The following is a 25,087-nucleotide window of genomic DNA, read 5'->3' on the forward strand; positions in this document are numbered from 1 at the left end:
AGTGACGCATTGCAGGTACGAATCCACCAATCGGCGCCCTCCGCTCGGAGTCCCAGCTACGGAGCGACGTTTTTTCTAGAATCCTCCTCCGCTCGGACAAATAGTCCCGCGGGTCGCCCCTCCGGCGCCCACCGCCGGCGTTCGACGAGCGTCCGACCCTTTTCGCTTCTCCCCCTGCCTCCCGGCGCCGGGTCCCGGGGGTCCGGGGGCAGAAACAGGGCTAGGCGGGGGCGCGGGAGGGCCCGGCGGGCTGAGCGCGGGGAGCCGGGACTCGTTTCGCAGCGCCGTTCCCTGACGGGGAGAGGGGTGGGGGGAGGGAGCGGCGCGGAGCGATCCGCGCGGGCTGTGAGGCGGTTTATGAGGCACGGCTGGCGGCCGGGCAGGGCTCAGTGTGAGGCGAGCCGTCGAGCGGGTAGGTCGCTGGTGCGCCTCGTGCAGCCGTTAGCTCTCACCGCACCCCGCAGCCGGGACGAGACACCATGGTGAGTCCGCGGGGCCGCACCGGGGCCGTGCGGGCGGAGGGCCGGGTGGTGGAGGCGCCTGCGGGGTGAGGGAGGGAGTCGGGGGGCTGCGGGGCGAGGCGCCGTGCGGGCGGCGGGACGGGGTGGGGCGAGGTGAGGGGTCCGCTGGCCGCGGGCAGAGCGCGGCGGGGCGGGCAGGGGCAGAGGGTCCCACTCGGAGGCGACCTGCGCGTAGGAGGAAGTGGCGTCGGGCGAGTCCCGCTCGGGTCCCTTTCCCGCCCTGGGGCGTTGGTGCGGATTCAAAATTCAAACTGCCCTGAGCTCGGGCGCCATGTCGGGTGGGGGGGGAGGGGGAGGTGGGGGCGGCGGATAACGGTTCCTTCGGGGAGGAGAGCGCGGGAGCGGCGGAGTGGGGGGGAACCCTCCCACGGCGGCACCCGCGCCGCTCAGCCTCTCGCCTTCTGCCCCTGCGGAACGCGGCCGGAGGAGTGCGGTCGGCTGGAGGGCGCTGCGCCTGGCACGGCGCGCTGCGCAGCCCGCAGCCCCTGGGCAGCACCGGCAGCGCGGCGGGGAGCGGCTGGCTCTTTCCCTCCTCCCTCCTTCCCGCTGGCCCCGCGGTGGGGCCGAGGCCGCGGTACCGCCCTGCTGCTGCTCTGTGTAAGCTTTTTTTTTTTTTTTTTTTTTTTTGGTGAGCGGTTCTGGTTTCCCGTTTTGGTCATTGCGGTGGACGGTACTGCGTTGTCTTGGTCAAGCGCAGTGCAGTTTTTTTAAGCGGTGCGTTTGTTTAGGGTTCTGATCGATTCTGCCTAGTTAAAGCAGGTTGGGATTGGAGAATCGCGAAGGATACGGATTCGGTTGCTGAAATTTCAGTGGATGCTGAAATATACAGAAAATAATTGTGTCGCAAAGCCTCCACCGATGGCTGCTCAGAGCGACCTGTGCAGTAAGAGAAGGTGCAGTGCGGTGGGACTGACTGCTTTCATTCATTGCCACCGTTATGGACTCCTGCTGTGTAACACGAAAGATGATCACTTAAAGCTTTTTCAGCCGCTTTAATTAAAGAAGTTAAATGAACTGAAGCTCGATTTTTGTGCCTTTTCTTTAATTGTGAGCATAATCGGCAGGCTGTCTGTAAAGAGCAGTAATTCCAAGCTGGCTGGCTGTGGCCATCGGTACAGAACCAAAAATGGAGTATCTTCCAGTGAGGGCTGTGTGTGTGGAAATGGGTGTGTCCAGGAGGCGCGGTCATGGCTCCTGGCAGCCCCTGCGGGCTGAGCCTCAGGGCTCCCGGGCCGGTGCTGCATGTGTTGGGGGAAGTAAAGCACTTCGTGCAGGTGTAAGCCGACCTGCTGCAGGTGTCACTCTAGTCTGTGTTTGCTTATGGTTCTCGTTCTTTGGTTAACTCTGGCAGAACAGAGCTGTTTGTTCTGATCTGGCACGTGTGAGGTATGCCAGACTGCCAGGTTTTGAAGGGAGCTGCCTTATCTGTTCTGTGATTTGCCTCTAGCTCCATGTCAGGTAGTGTTGGTGAGATGTGGATCTGTTGAGGGATATTCAGGGGTGTTACTGCATAACAGCCCTGGCTGTAATGAAACACTACCTCCAGAGGCTGCGTTTGCTGCATATTGCAGCTCCCTCTTCCCTAGGCAGTGTGGATATGTTGTCAGGCCCCTGACTTAATGGGGGAGGGGAGGTACTGCAGTAAAAATGCTGCAGTGTAGATGAGAGGAGATCGTACCCAAGCTGCGAAGCCTTTGAGGAGGAGGCTTTCAGAAGGATGTTTTCTTTAAGAAAGAAGCATGTTGGGCTAAAGTGAGGAGCACTAGGTGGTCATAATGTGACTGTTATTGGAGTCAGGTTGTGTTACTGAAGGTGCGTGTACTGGCCAATGACGTGATGTGGGAGTACCTAGCTGCAGTTTGGCATGGAACCCCCAAAGGCCCTCCACCAGAAATGCATTGGCCTGTACTTGGAACAGGGATCTGGGATTGGGGCTGTGGGCCGCTGCTGCCTCCATGCAGCCCAGTGGGTGGCTGCCTTGCTGGCTCCGCCTCTGGCTGCTGTTGCGCAGTGCTCCCTGCAGTGCCCGGCACTGCGGAGTGCAGATGGTGTTTGTTCAGCCCTGCCCCACCTCCTTGCTTATCTTTCAGCTGCCCTGTACCTATGGCTCCTAGTAAGCGTCGTGCTCTTCACAAAGGCCATGCCTATTGAAGCTAGTGACAGAGCTCATCCAAATTCATGGCTGCTGGCTATAGGAAGTTGTAAGTCTCTGCAAGAGTTCAGGAACACTTAGCAGCTTAAACACTGCTTAATGTCATGTCTTTACATAAAACGGTTTATATAAAACAGTATGTGACTCAACTTGGTAACCCTGAAGTACTGACCTAAATAAAGTAGGTTCTTGCTACTTACACTTGATGTACTGCTTTCTGGGGTTAAAAATATCGTGTGGAAATGTAGCACATAACTCTCTTCGCTTGAGTGATAAAAATGTAAATACTATACAGAGGTACATGTCTGTGTTAATGGTACATTCCTGCTGAGCAGAAATCTGTTAGGCTTCTGTTAAGTGTCCAGCAGGATGCTTACACTTTCTCAAAGCCTGATGTGGAATTGATGACTTCCTCACTTGTCTTGATACCACTCTTGAGAAGCTCATTAAAGAAATACTGCCTACAGCTGCTGAAATGGGAGCAAGTAGAGGGTATAGCTATTGAATGCTCCTCACCTGATCTTTCAGAAGTTGCTTGTGGTTGTGATCTTGATTTCTGGTGTAGATGAGTCAGAGGCTGTGTGGGAAACTGCTTATCGCTGCCCTTATCTTGGGCTATTTTATTTTGGGCTATTACCATGCGTATATTTCTTGTAAGCGGTTTAGCTGTGTGTGTGAGCTCAGTGTAAATAATGTGGAGATGTAATATACATCAAAATCAGCAGAAATGGGCAGGTGATGCTTACCTATCTCCATACTACACTAACAGAATGCTGTTGTGTAGGGCAGCCTTTGTAGGCAAACACAATTGAAAACAATGCTATTGATATTGTAGAGATAATAGAAAGGTTTTTGATAAAATGATCACAATGGGAATGAACTGAAATAGTGATGCAGTGATGCAGTGAGAAGGTGTCTTTGGTGTTTTGAAGTCTTGACTATTAAGTGTTTTATGAGGTAAGGAGCTCAAAAGAGATTCCTTGATGAAATGGATTGCCTTGTTAATGTCACAGAATGGCCAGGGTTGGAAGGGACCTCAAGGATCATGAAGCTCCAACCCCCCTGCCACATGCAGGGCCACTAAACTCCCCATTTAAGGAGCTGCCCAGGCTGCCCAGGTCCCCATCCAACCTGGCCTTGAACACCTCCAGGGACGGGGCATCCACAACCTCTCTGGGCAGCCTGTTCCAGTACCTCACCACTCTAATGGAGCTGTCCTGAAGTTGTTTGAAGAACCAGCTGACTTGGAAACCTAGGGAAGACATTTCTACTGTTCTTAAACACCTTTGTATTCTATCGAGGCTGAAGCGTAGTTGGATTTGTCCTTGAAGACTGTAAGGGTTTTTTTATTGTCAAATCCAATTGGTCTTAAACTGGTCCCAGATAATAGAATGTATGAAGTGGTGCTTACCTAACTACTGATGCCAAACCTGTAAGCCTTTGTATTGCTGGGCCTTTGCCTGGCGAGTCTGTAAGCTGCCTTGCATTACTGCTGTCTGCAGATAAGTTTGAAAGAAGTCTAGGCAACTAAAATGCAAATACATGGAAACTACCAGATTGGGTGGAAGCTGTTAGTACTTATTATGTGGACTCTGTTTTTTGCTATCTTGCCTAGGACCTGAGGTTTTGTTAGTGGAGGGTGTACTTGATTCGAGGGAAGAACATCTTTTTTTTTTCCTAGTTACAGGATTGTAACTTCTGAGAAGAGACAAGAACCTACCTTAAATTTGGGATGTAGGGGGATACTGTTGCAAGGTATAAAGTGTCTAATGGAAGCGCTGATAGCCTGGTGTGTTAATGAGCCCCTTCAACTGATCTGGGGGGGACCTGCAGGCCTTGGGTTTCCTAGTGTAGCTTGGGTAATTGCGCATGGAAATCCATTCTTGGTGTATCAGATATTTATGGGGTCAGGAAATGACAATCTGCTAGTTCTTAGCAGGCTATCTCGATGACTTCTGAGCTGCGTTCGTTGGAATTATTTACAAATGAGGAAGGCAAATCCTGAGGAGAAGTTGCCTGATTCAAAGGCAACTACAAATATGTATCTTTGCTGAAATTTTTCAGTAACTATAATGCTGTTCTCTTCTGTTGCAGGCTGATCAACTGACAGAAGAGCAGATCGCAGGTGAGGTTTTCATATGCTGTGCTGATACTCCTACTTAACCTGGCGCATCTCTTAATCCAGTGACAGTCCATGTTATGCAAGTTACCTAGCTTTCTTAAATACTGAGGAGATACTGGTGGATGCTGTTACTTATTGCCTAAATCTTAAAAGCTTATTCTGTAAAACACCAATGAATAAGATGAATTTGAAGCTTTGTCTGCTAAAACAGTTCTAAATAGTTCTGTAGGCACTGGAACTGTTTATTGAAGCTGTGAAGATTATTTAAATGCAAACAGGTGTGTGTGGGTTGTGGGGGAGGACGGGGGAGGTCTGTGGTAAAGACTTAGAGTTTGAAACCACCTTCCAGCATAAGGCAAAATGATTTACTTGGTGCTCTCCTGTTGTCAGTGGAGGTATTTCAGACTAGCTGTTCAGATAGTAGCAGACAGTGCTTTCACGATAACTGTTGATGTTCCATATTTGGAACTGCATTGTGTACTTGGACTGTTCTGAAGGTCTGGTACATGCTCTGAAATGCTTAAGCAGAGATGTAACTCCCAAGTGTTAGTGCTGGCCCCTGAGACTGGTCTCATTCTTGTGCACCCTGCACAAACAGCATCTGTTGCTGCTCTCTCTGAAGATTGATTTCAGCTTGACTAACTGTAGCCTGGAGTCATATCGATGCGTTGGTAATGCAGAACTCAGCATTGCTGCAGATGCTTTCCAATTTGAGATTTCTGTTCTAACAAGGGTGTAGCTACAGTACTGGGATGTCTGTGTGACTGTCAGATGAAACGATGTTAGGGGATGTTTGGATTCAGCTGATGAAGCATGGTACCAACTCAAGCATTCAACCTCTGAGAGGCTTTGGTATTTAGCTGTGGTGTGGTTCTTGCAGGCACTATTAAACAGAAGTGAGCTAGTTTGTTTTTACTTTAACGGCTAAATTTTAAGAGTAAGAATATTCTGGTGGCTTTTAGACTTCAGAAGCTTGCTCTAACTCATAAGAGACTATTATGGTTTTGTGGAAAGCTCTTAGTCTATTTATGTGTTGTCATGGTGCTGTCTTGTAAGCACACGTCAGATCTAGTTCAGCTACATACTTCTTTGAGTTGCCTCATCTTAAAGGGGTTTGGGAGCAGGCTTTATCAATTGTTGCTGCTGCTGCTTTGATAATGGTTCATTGTTTCAGTTCTTAACTGTTGAAGCTTTATTAGTTGATCTGGCTGATTATGGAGTATAAACAGGAAGCTTATTCTTAACACTACCTCGGGATTAGCGATGATAGTATAGTAGTTCATGGAGCCAAAAGTGGGTATTAATAAGTGTGTCATGCTAGAATAGAGTTTTCATCTGCTTGGGAAGAATAATGGCCTGGATAATTGGCTGAACTTAGAGCTCAGCTGTGGTATTTCATGAAGTAAATGTCTGCAAGTAAAGCCATCGCCCTCTGATGCAAAAACAAGGCTCGTCTGTAAAGCAGCTAGCTTGAATGTTTAGGAACAGTTGCAGATGCCTAAGTGTACTGCTTAGCTTTGCTATGAAGGTCAGTACTTTGCATGGGGAACCTGTTAAAGGTACCAGTTCAAGTGATTGACGAGGGTTGTGGTTACGTGGTGGTCTTGAACCCTTGCTAATCCATTTCAGTTTCAGAAGTTATTTAGCTTTTGATTTGAATATGGGCTTAAGGAAACAGTAGTAAAGGTAGAGACAGACTTCCCTTCATTGAGTAGAATTTTTAAGTGGTAAAATGCAGTTCTCATCTGAAATATGGTTTTCTTGCCAGAATGCAATTAAAGATTCCATATGTTCTTTCTGCTCTGTGAAAATGCTGGAAATTCTTGCCTTGATGTAAGACTGGAGGTTTTTTTTTTTTGTTATGGGCTGAGGCGAAAAACCTGTTGGGCCTATCTGTTGTACGAATGGCTTAACTGCACAAGTTGGGGATGTACAGAGTGTGGATGGTGGCTGTAGCTCTGTTCAGAACTGAATTTGCCAGGCCGGATGGATTTCCTTTTGCTTAAGCATTGCGTTAAGCAAGGTAAATAGGCCAGAACTGTTTGATGTGGATGGCTAAGAAAACTTAAAGATACTTTTTGTCCCAAGGCAACTGGTGTAGTGAGCAGTTCTTCCTTCACCAAACCTCAGAGGTCTCTAAATAGACTCTCAGAACAAGTAGACCTATGTATGGTGTTTTGCTGTGCTTTGTTCTTAGTGTGCTGCAGCCCTCTGGGGAGCTGACCACAACAGCTATTTAAATTCGTTTCATAGCTGAAATAGTCATGTTTAAGTTACAAACTTTTGGTGGGTCATAGGAGAGCAATTCCCATTCACCCTTGAAAGTTTGGAAATAGCTGTCTAAGCTGTTCAAGAGTGACAGTAGCAATTAACTGAAGGAAGGTGATGTTATGCTGAAGCTGAGTAGAATGGTGGTTATAACTTCAGCGTCGTTGAATAAAAAAGATGAAGTTGTCTTTTGGTTATCTCAAGTACTCAGGGCACACTACTGAAGTGTAGAAAGCAAGTATTTGGACTTGTAGGAATTGCTGCAGTGCTGTGTAGTCTGCTTCATGTTTGGGTTACAGTGGCAGTCTGTTCTGACTTTGTCTATGGCTGTGGCTAACAGGTGGCTGTTCTGAGCAACACCTGAGTACCTGATGCTTGTTGGAGACAGTCTTCTGAGGTTCTTGAATGATGGCAGCCTATGGTTGTTGCTACCGGGCTTGACCAAAAAGCCCTTTCTTCATGTAAAGTCTGATCCTAGCAAACTCATTTGCCTCTAAGCTTTCTGGAACCTAGCCCTGAGGATTGCTTGCAAGTTATTGTAGGTACAGGTTGTAGCTTCTTGTTTGGGTAGGCTTCTAAGCCCATATTTTTACAATCACACTGCAGAGAGAACTGTTCCATCTGGTCCTGTGGTAGCCTTCCTCTAAGTCTTGTGTGCTGATCAGCAAGAGCTGGCTTTTTGGAGCTGAAGATGTGGAAGAGTTGCTTTTTGTTTTGTTTTATTGTTTGTTTGTTTGTTTTTGTTTTTTTGAATGGAACTGGGCTTTGGTTCTCATATGATAGCTGCATCCATGAACTACAAACAGCATTTTTTAGTTGCATTTCCAACACTTGCCAGTTTGTACCTCAATATCTAGCGTTTCAGAGTAAGAAATGGGTGAAGGCTTTATGCTGTACTTGATTAATTCAGATCTGGGAAATCCACTATCTGGAAAGGAGGTTACTTGGAAATGGGGGAGGAACTGTAATTCGTGGAAGTATTTCTAATGCTCTTTAGCTAACTTCCCCAAAGGCATGATATTGAGTGGCCTTGAGTGCTGCAAAAGGATCTGAATGGCATAAGGGAATAAATCAGTTTTTCAGGCTTAACTGTAATTTTTCTGTGAACGGCTACAGTCCAGTGAAATAGTTGAAGGTCTGTAGCTGAAGACAAACAGATGGCATGGATTAAAACCAACTCCATTTTTGGACTAGACAATTAAACATGTTATGCTTGTATTAATATTGCTGGCGACAGTACAGCTATTGTAGGGGCCTGAGAGGTAGCACTGAAAAACAGCCAGTCTTGCAGCTGCTTTTAACTAGTTCTGTTGAGGGCTGTTTCAAGATACAGTAGGGCTGAAACAGTTTTCCAGGCAAGTTTGCAGAAATTGGTGTGACTGCAGTGACCTTTTCTCTTGAACAAGTGATTACTGAAGCTGCTGTGATACAGTCTAGACTGAAAAGCTGCAGTACTGCAGTGGTGTTCTTCTTTGGCAAGGTATGGCCAAATGTGGGAACCATGGTGCTGGACTGTGGCTTCAAGTAGCTGATCAGAGTTGTGTGTCCAGCAGAAGTGAGATGCAGTGAAGCTGTTCTACATTGAGTCTTAATTACAATCTGCCCATTGAATGGTCTCTTACTACTAATAGAAGTGTATTAAGCCGTAGCATTTGCATTTTGAGTACAACTTTCAAGCTTAATGTAATTCCCACTACTTTTTCATAAGAGAAATCTTGCCAAGGATGTGTTATTCTAGTTGGTAGCTGGGAGGAGTAGCTCTGTATCGAGGATTCTTCAAGGTGATTTGTAGCAAATGTCCAACTGGTCCTGAAATGGATGACCTCCCATTTTCTTCAAGCCAAAACGTGGTGATTAGACTGATAGAAACATCAGCATCAGGGCATCAACTCTGTTGATGTTTCAGTTCCAGCATGCTGAGCTCTACACCTTCAAGAATATGAAGTCAGGTTTAATAATTTGCTCCAATAAACAGCAGTGGTTCTGAAAAGGTTAAATAAGCTCTCCATTGGAAAACTGGAAGCACTAACTCCTTTTTGTTGTTGTACAGAATTCAAAGAAGCTTTTTCACTATTTGACAAGGATGGTGATGGTACTATAACTACAAAGGAGTTGGGGACTGTGATGAGATCACTTGGTCAGAACCCCACAGAAGCAGAATTACAGGATATGATCAATGAAGTAGACGCTGATGGTAAGATCTTAACAATAAGTAACTGTTACTGGAGTATTGAGAAACGTTTTTTCTAACAAAGCGATTATCTTGCAGGCAATGGCACAATTGACTTCCCAGAGTTTCTGACAATGATGGCAAGAAAAATGAAAGATACAGATAGTGAAGAAGAAATTAGAGAAGCGTTCCGTGTGTTTGACAAGGTACTGAGATGTTTACCTCAACAAATCCTTCTGTTGGAAGAGCTCAGACTTCTGATAAGATTCCTTAGTGAACAAGGGGCGTTTGCAGTCCTACCATCTAGAACTAGTTAATTAGTTGTGCTGAAGTTGAGTTATACTATGGTGCTGTACCTGAAAGCCAAATGAGTCATTGTGGGTGACAGTAGAGATCTGCTATATTGTTTTGCTTGCTGTGGTACCTAAGTACTTGTTGGCTGGCGGGGGAATTGAATAAATACATTGTGAATCTTTCACTTCAAGTAAATTGCTGTCTACTGTTAATCAGCTCCTTAAATGAAATGTAATTTTAATCAGAAAACACACAAGTATCGTGCAGTGTGGGGAAGAAATAAGCAGCTTTGAGTCCATGTGCACCAGTATTTTGATATTCTGTCCTGGCTGGGATGTGTAAAAGTGGCCTCTGAAGGCCTAGTGGTTTTGTGCTGGATTGCCACAAAGTAGGAGTGTGAGAAACTGATCCTGGTCTGAGAAATAGACAAGTGACCCAAATGGCCCATGACTGAGATGCTTGTCACCATCAGTGATGGTAATGCCTCAGGACAGTAAGGTAGGCTGTGTTGTTTAAGCTCTTTCTGAAAGACCTCTCTAAGATCGTGTAGTCACAGAATTGTAGAGTGGCTTGGAGTGGAAGAGACCTTAAGGATCTCACCTGGATCCACCTATCCTCTGAGATCCTGGGCAGTACATAAGATACGCTTGTGGCTCTTTATTGCCTCATGCAAATGTTAGTGGTTCAATCTGTGTAAACTTTCAGTGCTGATCTTAAGAATCGTAGCTTTGAGTTGCTAGGCCTGAGGGAAACTGGAATAAACGTGTCTTTTTTTCCCCTCCCAGGATGGTAACGGTTACATTAGTGCTGCAGAACTCCGTCATGTGATGACAAATCTTGGGGAGAAGCTAACAGATGAAGAAGTTGATGAAATGATTAGGGAAGCAGACATTGATGGTGATGGTCAAGTAAACTATGAAGGTAAGGAGCTGTTAACAGATTGTGGTGCGCTTTCCAGTTGCTGGTAATGGCAGAATTTAAATAGGACAGCATTCACAAGGGAGGTCCTCAGCAGTTTTAATGTCTCTTCAAGCTAACATCTTTTTAGTACATACATAGGTTTGAGTGGGTCACTGCCATTTTGTTCCTAAGGCAGCTGTGAACTATGCAGCATTAAAAAAAAAAAACCACACAAAACAACAAACTCTTAATGCTAATAGCCATTAGTATAAGAAAGGTAGTTAAGCTATTCACATACTGTTCTGTTTATTAACAAATGTTGATCTGAAACTACATCAGGAAAGTGAACGTTCTGACCTCTGGCAGGTCACTGATCTTTCCATAATATTTCAAAAATTAAGAGGAAAAGCCTGTAAAATACCTATCAATTTTACAATCTTTAGAAAACCTTTAAAATAAACTTTAACACAAATCAGCTGCAATGTTAACTTTCTACTTCTCTTTAGTGATGTTGAAACTTAGATAAACTCATGCAAGCAAAAGATTTTTTTCCTCTTCTGAGGAGCACGCAAGCTGTCTAAGCTTGCTTTCATTGTAGCTTTCCAAGCATATTAGAAGTACCAGCTAGGGTATTTCCAGTTTTTCTCATCCAGGGTACTGTTCCCAAGGAATAGGTGTGGCTTCTCTTTAAAACTTTATTGTTGTTCCTGACACTAAACTGAGTCTGTGGTTCAGTAAGCTATTCTGCTGTGAAGTCCATGCCAATGTTTGTACCTGTTTTGTGTCTGTAGCTGACTGTAACTTCAGCAGCATTGGCTCCTCTCTTGGCATGTAAAGGGTGACTGCAGGTTGACAGGAGATGACTCTGAACAGTCTTATTTGGAAGTCTGTGGTGGACTGACAGTTTTGATGGAAGTAGAGGCCTTTAGCTGTTAATTGCCTTTTTTTTTTAAAAAAAAAAAAAAGAGGTGCATAGGCATGACTGGTAGAAAAGGGAAATGTCATTTCCAGTTACATTTAAAAAAGACATTTTGAAATGTCATTGGCCACTAGTGAGGCAAGTCACTTGCCAGATGTTGCAACTCTTGTTCTTCTCTAAATAACTTCTGGCCTCTTTCCTTTTGCAGAGTTTGTACAAATGATGACAGCGAAGTGAAGACGTTGTACAGAATGTGTTAAATTTCTTGTACAAAATTGTTTATTTGCCTTTTCTCTGTTTGTAACTTATCTGTAAAAGGTTTTTCCCTTACTGTCAAAAGAATATGCATGTATAGTAATTAGAAGGCCATTCCTCCATGTTTTTCTCCTTTATCTTACTGTCATTGTTCTGATTTTTGGAAAATTGATCTAAGTAACAAATGTTGCATGTGGCTTACTCTGGATATTTAAGCCCTTCTGCACATCTAATGTTAGATGGAGTTGGTTCAACGAGGGAACATCTGGATTGTTTAAAAATAGCTTTCTCTAGAAGACGTAGGTATGACTAGTGTAACAAGTTACATAAAGTAAGTTAGGTTTTACCATGCATTAGCAGTTCCTTATTTAAAGCAAGATGCTGACTCCAGTTTTCCAGTGCACAAGAGTTTATTCCGCTTCTGCTAATGGAGATTAAAGATTCCTACAGTTGACTGCAGGATAAAACCACGTGGATAGCATATGTGGCTAATGCACTGTAGAAAGTATTCTGACTTACTTCATAGTAACTTGTTTGTGGCCATACCTGTAACATGTTGTTGAAATGTGGAGTCTTAACATTGTGGACGATTGACAGTCAACAATATGAATCTTAAAAGTTGCACTAATGCAAAACGGGTGTATTATCCAGGTACTCGTACACAATTTTTTTTGTACTGCTGGTCCTGTACCAGAAAACATTTTCTCCTCTTGTTACTATGCTTTTTAAACTTTGTTTAGCCACTTATTTTCAAAAAAAAAAAAAAATCTGCTTATGGCACGATTTGCCTCAAATCCATTCCAAGTTGTATATTTGTTTTCCAATAAAAAATTACAATTTACCCATACTGTTTCAATGTATCCTTGAATTATTTACAGGATTTGTTCAATACAGTTGCTGCTCTGTGTTTCAGTATGTAGCAGTTTGATTTGCTTATGCGATGGATTGGCTGTCTTAAGAGCTTGGAAGGTGAAATCCTAGACCGTAAACTCTGGCCCTTTATTAGTATTGTTGACTTGAAGAAGCTTTCTTACTAGTAGTTTAAAATGTATTTTACAGTCTTGTGTGGAGCTTGGTGCTTCAATATACTTACCATAGTGACTGGCTATGCCCACTATCTGTAGACATTGTGAACTGGATGTTGACCTAGTTCAATAGTTGACCTAAAATTAAAATTCCTTGTTCAGACAACTAAACCTGTTTGCTTTCTTTTAATTATTTTTTGGAGTTTATTCCCTATCAGCTGCTACTTTGGGGTAACATAGTCTCACACCTGGGCTTTTCTGAAACTGCCATGTCTGAGTCTGTTGCTTTTCAGGATGTGGTCAACTCAAAGTATGTAAGGAAAACCTTTTCTTACTGATCTGCTAGTAAGCATGATTGTGCTTGTACCCCTTTTTGTTGACAATTACAATGTTCTAACATGGAAAACAAATGTCTTTTTGACCAAGGGCAAATCCAAGACCTCAGAGGCATGGCAGAGGCTATTCATGTTGTTTTGCCTCTGTACCCTGGATGAGAATTGGCTGACTTCTATATATGCTGTGGGGTTGTCTTAGTTGGGTGTTCTGGCACCTGATGACCCCCACTGGTTCCTGCAGAGCAGTTACCTCATGTTTTTAAAGACATCAAATATGATTCTTGCAGAATTAAGACAGCTGGTATCCCTGATTGCACAAATACTTGAAAAATGTTCATGGTCAGTGATCTCCAAAAGCACAGCTTCCAAAGGACTGTAAGTACCTCCATTTTGAGGGCTTATCAAAAGTGGTTAAATGGCATCCATCAGAGTGCCTTAAGTTGTTTGTGCCTTGACAATTGGATTCACAAAGTTCATGGAGGCTGAATATGAGGAACTGGAAAGGCCATTTACGCAGCGCTCATCCTGTGGCTTAGCATTGATTTCTAACTGGTATGGGATAAGAATTGGAGATTCTGATTTGTAGGGCTACTGGAAGTGTCACTGCTGAGGTAAGGAAAGTACGCAAGAGTCTGACTGGAAGCCCTGTTTGTCAATTCAGTGTCTTTCCGCAGCCACAGTCTGCTGTTACATCTCAGCATGCATTTGAATGTGTCTAACTTAGAGTAAAAAGAGAGAAGGGGCCTCACTTTTCTGAGAGACTGCCTTGGCCAAGATGGTTGCAATTCATACAATGAATGGGTGAAGACTATGAATGAGTGGGTTAAGAAGGTGGCTCTAACACTGTCTCAGCTGCACATGGTTCAGCATTCTGTAACTAATGAAAGAGCAGGCTTGATTCTAATGTCAGTGTTCATGTTACTGATACGTAAAAAGTTTCTATGTCAAATATTGAAGTCTTGTAGTTAAAATGGAAAACAGAGATTGTAGTTCTTTCTGGTACTTTCTGTAGAATGGGAGGAGCCTGTCTTTGGAAGTAAAGATGGTAAGTAAGTGGAAGCTAATGGCAATCAGTACAAATTCTCTGAACAGGAGAACACTTCCATATGTTGTACAGAGTTTCTGCTTGTTCAAAATTTAACTGCAACTTCTGGGCTAGTGGTTCCTGACCTTATTTGAACAGGGTTTTGTGTGAAGTGACTACCTTGTCCGTGGCAATCTAAATGGCTCTGGAGTCATAGTGCTGCCTTCTGGCTTTGTAGGAGGACTGCTGTGGTGTGCTGCCTTTGCTGGGAGAATCTGCTGGCTATCTAAAGGAAGATGGGCAATTGCTGCTGTAGCCTGATGAATGGTAGTGTCTCTGACTCCTAGTAGTTGCAGAAGACATCAAGCAGGCCTACAGTTAGCAAAGAAGCTGAAGGAAGCAAGAAGATGCTATGTATTTCAAGACTGAGAAGGCTGTGAGTTCTGAAAATACTTCCCTGGGCAGCTGGAGTTGTGGATTTTTGGTGGAGGAAGGCATAACTGGATAAGTAATAGGAGCTGGTGAGCTTGTGGTCTGTTAAGATAGAGCCAGTAAATTGAGGGCAGCTAATGAATAAGGAAGATATAGATTTTGGATTACATAACCAAACTAGCTGAGAACTTCTGCCAGTCAATCTTGAGAAGCACTTCAGTCTTCACCGAGTGAGAGAAGTAGGTATTTAAGATGATGATTTGAATGAATATACTGGGCTAATCAGAGTCAAAAAGTGTCCTGTTCTGCCAAAAGGAGTGATGGCAAAATAATATGGGCACACATAATAAATCTGTGCTTGACAGAGAATAAGATAATAATCTTTGGGGTTGAGAAAGGGAACCAGAAGAGAAAGAATGGAGAGTTTGTGTAAGTAAATCTGTACATTGAAGTATTTCCTTTTTCTGCTTACACGTAGCATTCTGTATTTAATATGTGTTTGTGGCTGGAGTGAGAACTGTACTGAGATGGAGATGAGAACCCTAGTTTTCTGATTTCCAAGATGTATGATTCTGATATCAGATAGTGTCCTCTTCAGATGATGCAAATGTCTGTTCTAAATTGGGAGTGATACCTCTTTGCTGGCTGCTCCCTGGAAGAGAAATTGTCACTGATTTCTCAATCTGAGCTATAGAAGGGAGAGTGTTTATTTCAGTGTCTTAAACTTGAGAGTCCTGAGATACAGTTAAGGAAACTGCGAAGATGCAGTCTAGGTAGAATACCTTAAGCTGAAGTCTTCAGGACTAGAAGAGTAAGTAAAAGCAGCTTAAGAAGAGGCATTCCATGCACAACTGTTTGACAGCATCTGGTGAAGTAACTAAAGCTAAAGTGAAACTAAAGTTTCACTAGGCCAAGCTTAGGGATCCCTACAGGCCATGGCTCCCCTGAAGCATCTCAAGAAACCTTTTAAAATCCTTGTCTGATTCTTTGCTGAGCTTTGAAATGGATGCTACAGAAAACCTTTGGGCAGCTTTTGCTTGCTTAAGAATGCTTCACCCAAGGAGAATAAATGCTGAAGAAACCTCCATGAGATCAAGGCTGGAGGCCCTTTGTGGAGTAGCTCAAGTTACTGTGCAGCAGATTTAGGATTTAGCTGGTAGAAATCAGGTTTGATGATGGCTTTTATTTTCAAGGGTCTGATCGATTCTGTTTGGCTACGGAAGAGAAGTATGATTTTGCTGTAATCCTTGTATTACAAAAACAATTGGATGAAATTTGATTGAATTTCAGCAGAAATTGTATGGGCTTTGTTTTATGGGCTTTGTTTTAAGGTCTTAGTTTCTTTGCTGCCTCTGTTTGATGGTCTGTCTGCCATGTTAGTACTTCAGGGAAAAAAAAGTCATTGCTCACTGCAGTGAGCGAGCACCTACATTGGAAACACCTACATCAATTCAAAGACTTTATTCTGCATCTTAGGAAATGCACCTCTTTGCAGTTTATGAAGTGTAGGCAAGCAGCTGCTGCAGTCATTTGCTGAATAACAGTCTTAAGCAAACATGGAGTAGTCAGAGAACACCTGGTGCAGTTATATTTCTAATACCAGAAGCATGGGGAAAAAGCATCCAGTGTTCAAATCTATTTCTTCTTTTAGCTCTAATGCAACCTTCTCTTCCATACCTACTAAAAGGATGTTTTCACTGGGAATGCCAATAGTTATCCACTGTTAGTACTGTAGAATGAGGAGAGCTGCACCTTGTTTCCTCTGTGGGCAGAGGTACACTGCTTTGCCAATTACGCTGAAAGGCAAAGCTTTACTGCTGACCTGACATGCTTCTGGGGAGGAGCCTGGAGTCCTTCCAGAGCAGACTCCTGTTAGTTTATAATGGTGTCACGCTGTAGTGCTATTTATGATCAGCTATTCCAATAATTTTTCTAAGAAGCTACTCTCCTCCCTTTTTAAAGGTTTCACTGATAGAACAATTGGGATCTAATGTCAATTTGCCTTTTCATCAGTCTTTGAGGAATGCTTAACATAAGGAGAAACTGAAATGATTGTTCACATTTGCAATAATGTCTTGGGGGATAAACTACACAAACTCAATTCACACACTCCGTCAGTTCACACAGTATGCAATTTTCTTCAAGCAGCCCAGCTCAATCCTGTGAAGGCCACATGCAATTCTAAAGGAGGAGGCAGGAGAGTATCCATTTTCAAACCACAAGCTAGTATTTTGCTGCCAAGTCTTTCTGCTTAGAATTTTTCCTACTTAAGTATATTTCACAGGGAAAATACTAACTGTATTAGAAATGCACAAAGAAGAAACCCTGGTGCCCTGTGTTGTGAAGACTAGGTAAGCACTTCTAGGTATGTAGATATAAATGAGGGAGTGAAGGCAGTTGTAGCTCACTTTCAAGATGTAAGTGGGGAATGGCTCTGGTGACTGTTGGATCCATGTAACCTGAATTATCTATTTCACCTGAGCTTTAAAAGCATAATATACCAAGTGATGTTGTTTCAACACTTTTCATATATATGATCTTTCAATTCCCTAGAAGATTGCTCTGAGTGGTGTGGTAAAAGGTTTTCACTGCCTACTTGCCCAGCTGTCCCAGTGAATGCAAGCAATCACAAGACGGAACTGCGTCTATGTTCAATTTCTGAGTTTCCCTTGGCAAAAGGCACTGCTGCTGCTGCTGCCTCTGAGCCTTGTTCTTATTTTTCTGTTCAAGTTATGGAGCAGGTGGGTTTAGTTCTTTGCTGAACTCCAGCAATTCTGAAGTGCTCTGATCCATGGTCATTTCTGTGGATTGCTCTATTTGCTGGCAAATTGAAGCTGAGGCACTGGACTCTTCACTTGCTCTCAACTCTGCTCTAAAATTGTCTTCTCTGTATTGGGTTGGGCAGTACTTCTGTCCTGAATCTCTGTACTCAGGATACCACGGGGATCTGGAAACAGTGCCCAGTACCCAGTAACAAAGCTCCTGACCTTGCAAGAACAGACATTTGTTTTGGTTTTCAGGTTCAGGTGATGATTAGAAGGATGCTCAGGACAAGTGCCTATGTAAATCCATCACGAGGCAGAAAACAGCACCAGGTCAAATCTGAGTTTCTTCTATTTATGCCTCAACACTTGAGGATTAAGTTCTTATTCTAAGGTTGTGAGGTTTTCGTTTTCCCCCACAGAATTACAGGGGTGCAAGGGACCTCTGGAGATCATCTAGTCCAACCCTCCTGTATTTGTGAGTTGGATTTTACCACTGGATCATTTTCATCCAGTGTAGGGAAACCTGGGAAGAACCAGTAACATGGAGGTCCTGTCACCTTCCTGACTATACTGACCTTTCCTTCCAGGTTATTAACTTCACACCAGAAAATATTCTCAGTTCTCTAGTTCCCAAGTTTGCAAGTAAGTAAATCACATGAAAATCACATGCTGGAAAGGCTGATGTGTGTATTTCAGCACTGGAGTACACCTGTCACTCTCTTTTATACACTTCAACTAAAGGGCACTGCAGTCTCAATTTGATTTCAGTGGCCTAAGCCCTCAATATCTTGACCATTTCTGGGGTAGGTGTGGGTATAGTCATTTTTAAGGATATACTCAGGTTCATCCCATTCAATTAAACATGCTGAACTAGAATAAGAAGTAACTTGTGCTGAAATTTTAGCACAGAATTTATCAATGGGGCATGAAATAGTAAATATCATTAGATAACATCCCCACTCTGCATCCTGAAAGATAGAGTTCCTGCTGGCATGTAGCCCTGGTAGGTATCGTGGCAGTTACAGTATTTTCTGCCCAGAGCTGTTTAAAATCCAGCTATTTTGAAGGAGAGAAAAAAAAAGCCCAACACCCAATCAAGCACAGAAGTGCTTCATTTTATGGTAAACTCTTTTGTACTGCATGTTGGTATTCATAATTATAAACAGTTATGTAGTAAAAACTAATAGAAGCCATTGCATAACTGAGATGCAAAACATACATAAATCACCTTATGCCAGCTGAGGCATTGGAGCTCTGTGTATGCCTAGCACATGTCTGTAATTCAAATCAGCTGTGCTCTCTAGATCATCAGCTCAGGTGTTGCTGGAAGTCCTGCCTTGGTCACTGCCCTGTCTGCAGCAAAACCAGCTGAGCAGAATGTGTGCCTGCACCTCTGCCTCTAAATGTAGGCAGAGCCACTGGGCTTCACACTGAAGCTATAAAGGCACTGAGCATGTTCTCCTATTTCAACTTCAGTGTGGTAACCACAACTATGGGACAGTGCCTCCTCAGATAACTGCAGAAAGGCATAACAAGCTCAGCTACTAACACCCTAACAATCAACAGTAACTTCCTCTCAGCTTGTGTGTGATATCTTGTTACCCTCATGACCATTTATCCCCATACCTGTGGCTTTTGTAGAACATGAGGGCATCAATCTTCTAAGCACAGCTCACACAGAGCTGTACTGCATGAAGTGTCTTTGTAATGGCCTCGAGGGCCCTGCTGGAAGGGAGGTCACACATGAGCTCCTTTTTACATGATTCTGGCCAAGGTGCATTAGGAAGGCTACTAAAGCCATCAGCATTCTCCTCCTGACTTTTCAATCCTGAAGACAATTAATGGTGTGCTTACTGAAAAGCAATCCATGTTGTTGTTGCTGTTAAACATCCCATAAAAATGGGCAAGAATATGGTCTTCTTACCTTCTGTGGGTTTGAAAGGACTGAGAGCATCTGTCAGGTTCAAAGGAGGCACAGCAAGGATGAATTCATCTCCAAGCTGAGACTGCGTATTCACTTTGAAGCAGTAGCAGGTGAATTGACTGCATGCCAATGTGGCACAGGCATAATGTATAAAATTCCATTCTTGCTTAAATTACAATTGCATACAATTTGAAATGCCTTCAAGCTCTCGCCACACCAAGGCTGATCCTAATCACTTTGGTAGCAGCACTCTATCACATGATTCCTCTGGCTTCTGTAATACACTTCCTGATTTACTGCGAGAGATGAAAATCAAGGCCACAGAAGCTCCATTTTAGTTCTTCCTTCAGAATGTCACGTGTAATTTATTCAATTGCCAGCAACACAAAGGCCATGGCAAGCAATGAGATAGCTGTGGTTCACCTCTGTGCATTCTGTACCCTGCTGAATGACTCTCTAGTCATAGAACTTTCAGTTTGGGGAAAAAAAAAAAAGTATTTCCACTCAAGAATACTTAAGTTATTCTACTGCTGGATTATTACATAAGATGAAACAGCAGCTGTCTATGCTTACCTGACTGAACTTGCTAAATCAGAAGTGAAAGTATTGACACAGCCTCTTCTTCCAGCAGGACTAAATAACAGCCAAGCTGAGCAGCTGGAAAGCAGTGAAGTCCCCAGTCACAAAATGAAGATTTGTCCTGGCCCAAGTCAGGCTCCTAAGGGGATGCCTTTGTGATCTTCTGCATGAGGCTTGGGCCATCTCTGCCCACATCCGAGGCAGGTGCCAAGCTGTGGGCTAGGGAAGAAGTTGAGCAGCCATATTAGAGTAGCAGCAAGCCCGAGTAATCCAGCAGGATTACTGGGCCAGACTTGGCACTCTGCTCCTGGCCTGGAGTGGCTCATGTCCAGGAGGAACAGCTCAGCAGAAGCAGTCTGCAGAGCAACGAGATGGCCAAAATGCTGCCAGGTCCCAGCATCTGCCTTCCCATCTCCAGCAGGTTGAATCAGTGTGAACTGATTCTGGGGCTCTTAATTCCCCCATTCACAGCACAGGGATCATAATCAACTTAGCACTGTGCACAAGAGCATTTCATTTTACCTTTAGATACAGCATTATTATTATAGTATCTGAGCCCTTTTTTTTTGTTTTTTTTTGAACCTGGCACTACACGTGTTATTTTGAATCTTCCCTAAGGACCAGAATTGAATTATTTCTTTTTTTAGGAAACATTTGTTCAGGGGTCTCTTAATCTCTCTGCAGCTGCCACTCAAGCCTGTCTGTGCAGCCCTTTGTTACAATGCCACTAAACCTGGCCCCTTAATTACAGGGTGCCAGCTTTTGATTCTGTTATGAAATGAACACAGAAGCATTGGCGTTTTCTATTTCTGCATGAAAATGATTCACAACATAGAATGTACCGTACTACAAAAAGGATGGCAGCAAACAGTGCCATGATGAGGAGACAGAGGCAAGGGCTCGCTGCTGTGATGCTTGCATGTACCAGGCATTCTAAAAATGGCCTTCTTCACAATTAGCTAGAAAAAGCTCTAAACCATAAAAGGAAAACCATTGGTCTAACAGCAAGTGATGCCAGCAGGCTGCTTGAACTCAAGGAAGGTGATAATTCAAAGAGAGGTGACACATCAAAGCTTGCTGGACATCCACTCAAGGCTACCTTCATTACTAGGCAAGCCTTGGTGCCAGGCTTTGCTTTGAACAGAAAACATGTGCTGTGCTTGAAAAAAATGATATGCTCCAAATAGGACCGAGCACTGCTATTCCCTAACAGGTTGACTGTGGCATTGCTGTCCTGCGTACGGCCCCTTGTCAAATCTAGGGCGCATAAGGGCTGGCTGAACAGCAGATCTGGGGAGCTCAGGCTGCTGCCCACATATTCCCTGTGGAACATGCTTGGCAGAGAGAAGGCTGTGAGTAGGCTGAGCTCTGGCAGATTGTTCTTCCCCCACCACAACTGAAAAATGAAAACAACGCTGCTGAGAGCACTCAGCTGGATGTCATCTGAAATATGAAAATGTGGGTGTTGCTTCCCTCAATGTGTTCTTAGGACCCTCTCATGCTTGGCATAGCCAGCACTTCAAGGATAACGTACTGCTTGCAAGGACTTCTATGAACTCCAAAGGCACGGCAACGCTGGCTAAGAGAGGTTTGCAGTGGATAGAAGTAAGGGGGAACTTCAGCTAATGTTGATAAATTATAAATTTATATATATAAATTATAAACAGATTAACACAAACCTCCCAAGAGCCTTTGAAATACAACTTATGCATGACTCTGGGAAAATGTATGCACAAATGTAAGCATAGAAGCTCCTACTGGAACAGGCAATGTATTGCAGCTGCTGATATTGTTAGTAAAGCAGTATCAGCACAGTTAATGCTTGTATACATTTAGTCCTTTGCCTGTAAGGAATTCATGCATAACTCAGCCATGGTCTTGGCAGTATGTCTCACAGTAGAAAGGCCCTTTTCCCTTTTGGGGCTGAATCTATTTACTAGCCAAGAATTTCACGGTATTGTTCACTTCTAGGTACTAGGATGGAAATGAAAAGAGGATTTTTATCGTGCAGAGCAAGTTATCTATGCTGTATCTGTCACATACAGAGTTCTAGAAGGAATGGTTTGGGCTTCCCACAGCCCTATCCAACCTGGCCTTAACACCTCCAACGAAGGGGCACCCACAGCTTCTCTGGGCAGCCTGTGCCACTGCGTCATCAACCTCTGGTTAAAAATTTCCTGCTACCACATGACCTAAATTTTCTCTCTTTAAAGCCATTCCCCCTTGTCCTACCACTACCTGCTTGTGTGAAAAGTCATCTTCCCTCCTGTTTGTAAGCTCCCTTCAGTTACTGGAAGGCCACAGTGGGCTCTCCATGGAGCTTTCTCATCTCCAGGCTGAACAAGCACAACTCCCTCAGCCTTTACTCAAAGGAGACATGCTCCAGAACAGTGTTGTTAAGAAATAAAATAAGCATTAGCACAGTTCTGCAGTGCTTACTTGGAAGAATAGTGAAGCAGAGTACTAATACAAATTATCTGAGACACTCTGCCCTGTGATATGTAGATGCTAAACTTTCATTTGAAAATCCTTTAGGATCTCATTAAGAGCTCTATGCAAGGCTGCCTGTTGCTGTAGGAGAGCCATTCTGAGTAAACAACTTCTTAAATGAGTTACAGGTGCATCTGTTTTACAGTAATTTGCACCAAGTTATGTGCAGCACCCTTTAAAACTGTACTTCCAGCCTTGGAATTTCAGCCTGAAACTGGTATGCCATAATGTCAGATGGGATCTGTTTGGCTGCTGTTTTGTAGAACAGCCTTACACTTTCTATTTATTTTGCTGTCCAATTGTTCCTTGCCTTTTCAGCTGACCTCAAGCTAGCAACTAGTTATAAACAGCAACCACATGGAGGGTTTTGGTTGTGAAACCCCAGTAATCTCATAAGCAACTGCTCCACTTCTAAATCTCATCATAAAAATGACGACACAAAACGAGGCCCCAGCACAGTGCTGCTGTCTGCAGGGTCTCACTTTTCAATTTTCATAAATGCACTGCAACATATCCTGTGAATGGCTTAAAATGCACTTACAGCCAGGGAAGGGATTTTGTAGAAGCAAGGGCTCTGCGTTCTATATTCATGCTGAATATAAACATCATAATATACACAAGTCTTACTTTCCAGTTGGTATTGTCATGAGAAAACTCTGTGCTATGAACAATTTCACATCTATTGCTGAATGTCAGCTTCTCGATGTACAAGAATATTTGGTCATATTTTACATTTCCAATATAAATTCTATTTTAAAACAGGAAAGTCTTTCAATATTTATGATCCCAATGGTTTGTGACTGTCAAGATTAATGGCTCCTGTTTCTTCTGGGGTTCTTGGACCTCTTGGACATGCTGGGAAATGCCTTTCCTATTAATCACCTTTGCTTTGCCATTCATCCCCAGGTCAGATTTGCCACACTAACACGTGTCCAACCTGTTATTGGCAGTTACTCAAGGAATTTGCAACACTTTGTTTTAGCTCAGTGAGAAAGGTCACAGGCTTCCAACAGCTTGCTGAAGCTTTTCCCTTCCCCACTACTAATCACTAGTCTAATGTGGCATCTGAGCTGCAGTACAGCTTCATGGAGTCAGAACCCCTACAACCCCAGAAATGCACATCTCTACCACTGCAGCAGGCTGCAGGCTCTATCCCTGGCATTTAGCATCCCTTCAATTTTCTGTAGTCCAGTTATGCCTGTCATTCTAATAAAACTTCTGCCTAGAGCACGCTTGTCTCTCTGTGAAGCTTTGATGGTTGTTTTGTCTTGCAGTGCTTGGACACTGCAGTATTTGTTTTACCACTTCACTGACTTGTTTTGGATGGCATCCATGGTGGCCTTCCCCTGCTAGCTCATCTGCTTGCACTCCCCAACTCATGTTTACAGGCATCTTGATACTTCCCTAGGGTTCTGTTATCAGGGCTGGACAATGTTATTACTCTTCCCCATTTCTAGAAGCAGAATTAATTTCATCCCTGCAGCGTTTATCCAATCGGTCTTTTCTTTGACAGAACCAGTCCCATGTGGCACAGTGACCTCCAGCCAAAAGGATTCCTCTCATCCTCTTCCTAGGACACTCAGATCTGCCAGATGTCTACAGCAATATCACCAGCAAGCAGTTAGGAGACATGGCAAGATTTTCTGCTTGTCTGGGACAAATCCGTTTCAGTCAGCAGCTATGGAGAATGGTGTTCAGTACCTCCTACCTCATTTTTTTCCTCTCTTTTGAAGCATACATAAGTATTATTAATCACCTGCAGTTGAATGCTTGTCCTAGAACAATGACCCCTCAATGACACAGTTGAACGCAATGAATGCAAAATGAGAATGGCAGAATTTGCAATGATTGGCTGAGGCATATGCTGGCTAGTTTGGTGGTTGGCACATCCCCTACCTACTACTGCAGCCATCTGAGTTCAAACTTCTTGTGGAGCTAAGAGAAATCTATTAATAACATTCTAAGCTAGGATCCAGGTTAAGAAGGTACCTCAATAAGGTATCTTTAGAGAAGCAAAATTACTTATTTCCCATCCGTATCATGCAAACTAATAATATGGTTTTATGCATAGTCTTTTATTGGTCACAGGTCAGCTGACTTTTCAGCTCTCCAAATGTTTCATTCATAAGCCTGCTGTCCTGTTTTATCTATCACCTCTATCACTCTTTTCCTGTATTGCCTGTACTTCTTAACCTCTTCTCTATCTCATCCAGTGTTGCAATTAAGTCACCACCTGCTTTTTCAGACATACCAACTTTAATCTGTCTGATCTCTTAAAGTTATTGACACAAGAAAATCTGTATCATGAAAGCTAGCTAATACATAAGAAAGAAATCCAATAAGATCCCTTTTGTAAAAATGTCTTGTTTTGTACTTGCTATACGTCAAACGTTCTTACATGGTCTTTACGTATGGCCATGTAAGCTTCTCGCACTAGAGAACAGGACTATTTGATGGTGCATTCAGATATTCAAGCTGATGAAGGCTAATTCTTTGTTAGATTGTAAAGAAGGGGCGTCATGCGATTTTTTTGCTGAGCATCTCATGACATTTTAGATTTGAATGGGGCTTATGGGGTTCGTGGATTGGCCTAGAGTCATCACCGTGCTGCCACTAAGCATCTTCTTAACAGCTATTCTTTCCCTTAGAAAAATTATCAAACGTCAAAATGTGGTGGCTGGGTGAACTGTCCTGTTATCTCTACACACCTCAAATTCATAATCCTTCCCAAAGACAAACAAAGCAAAGTACACGTGAAAAAAAAATCAGGAGGCTATGACTGCACAAAGGCTTCATTTTTATGCCTGGCTACAGCTGACAATCAAAAATAAGGAAGGGGAGAGACGAGAATTAATAAATATACATTATCATAACTAATGGTTATGAAACAGCTTAGGCTAGACCACAGCTAC

The 25,087-nt window shown here is 43.4% G+C and overlaps 1 protein-coding gene across 1 annotated transcript; it reads left to right on the forward strand.

Annotated features, from left to right (window-relative positions):
• Positions 1 to 351: 351 nt before the first annotated feature.
• Positions 352 to 12,448, forward strand: CALM2 (calmodulin 2). Its single transcript, XM_048935979.1, has 6 exons — positions 352 to 482; positions 4,768 to 4,798; positions 9,114 to 9,257; positions 9,333 to 9,439; positions 10,313 to 10,448; positions 11,555 to 12,448. The coding sequence occupies exons 1-6, from the start codon at positions 480 to 482 to the stop codon at positions 11,581 to 11,583; spliced, it is 450 nt and encodes a 149-aa protein (XP_048791936.1). The 5' UTR covers positions 352 to 479; the 3' UTR covers positions 11,584 to 12,448.
• Positions 12,449 to 25,087: the final 12,639 nt, after the last annotated feature.

Source organism: Lagopus muta, chromosome 2 (assembly GCF_023343835.1).
Source record: "Lagopus muta isolate bLagMut1 chromosome 2, bLagMut1 primary, whole genome shotgun sequence".
In the NCBI taxonomy this organism is placed as follows: Eukaryota; Metazoa; Chordata; class Aves; order Galliformes; family Phasianidae; genus Lagopus; species Lagopus muta.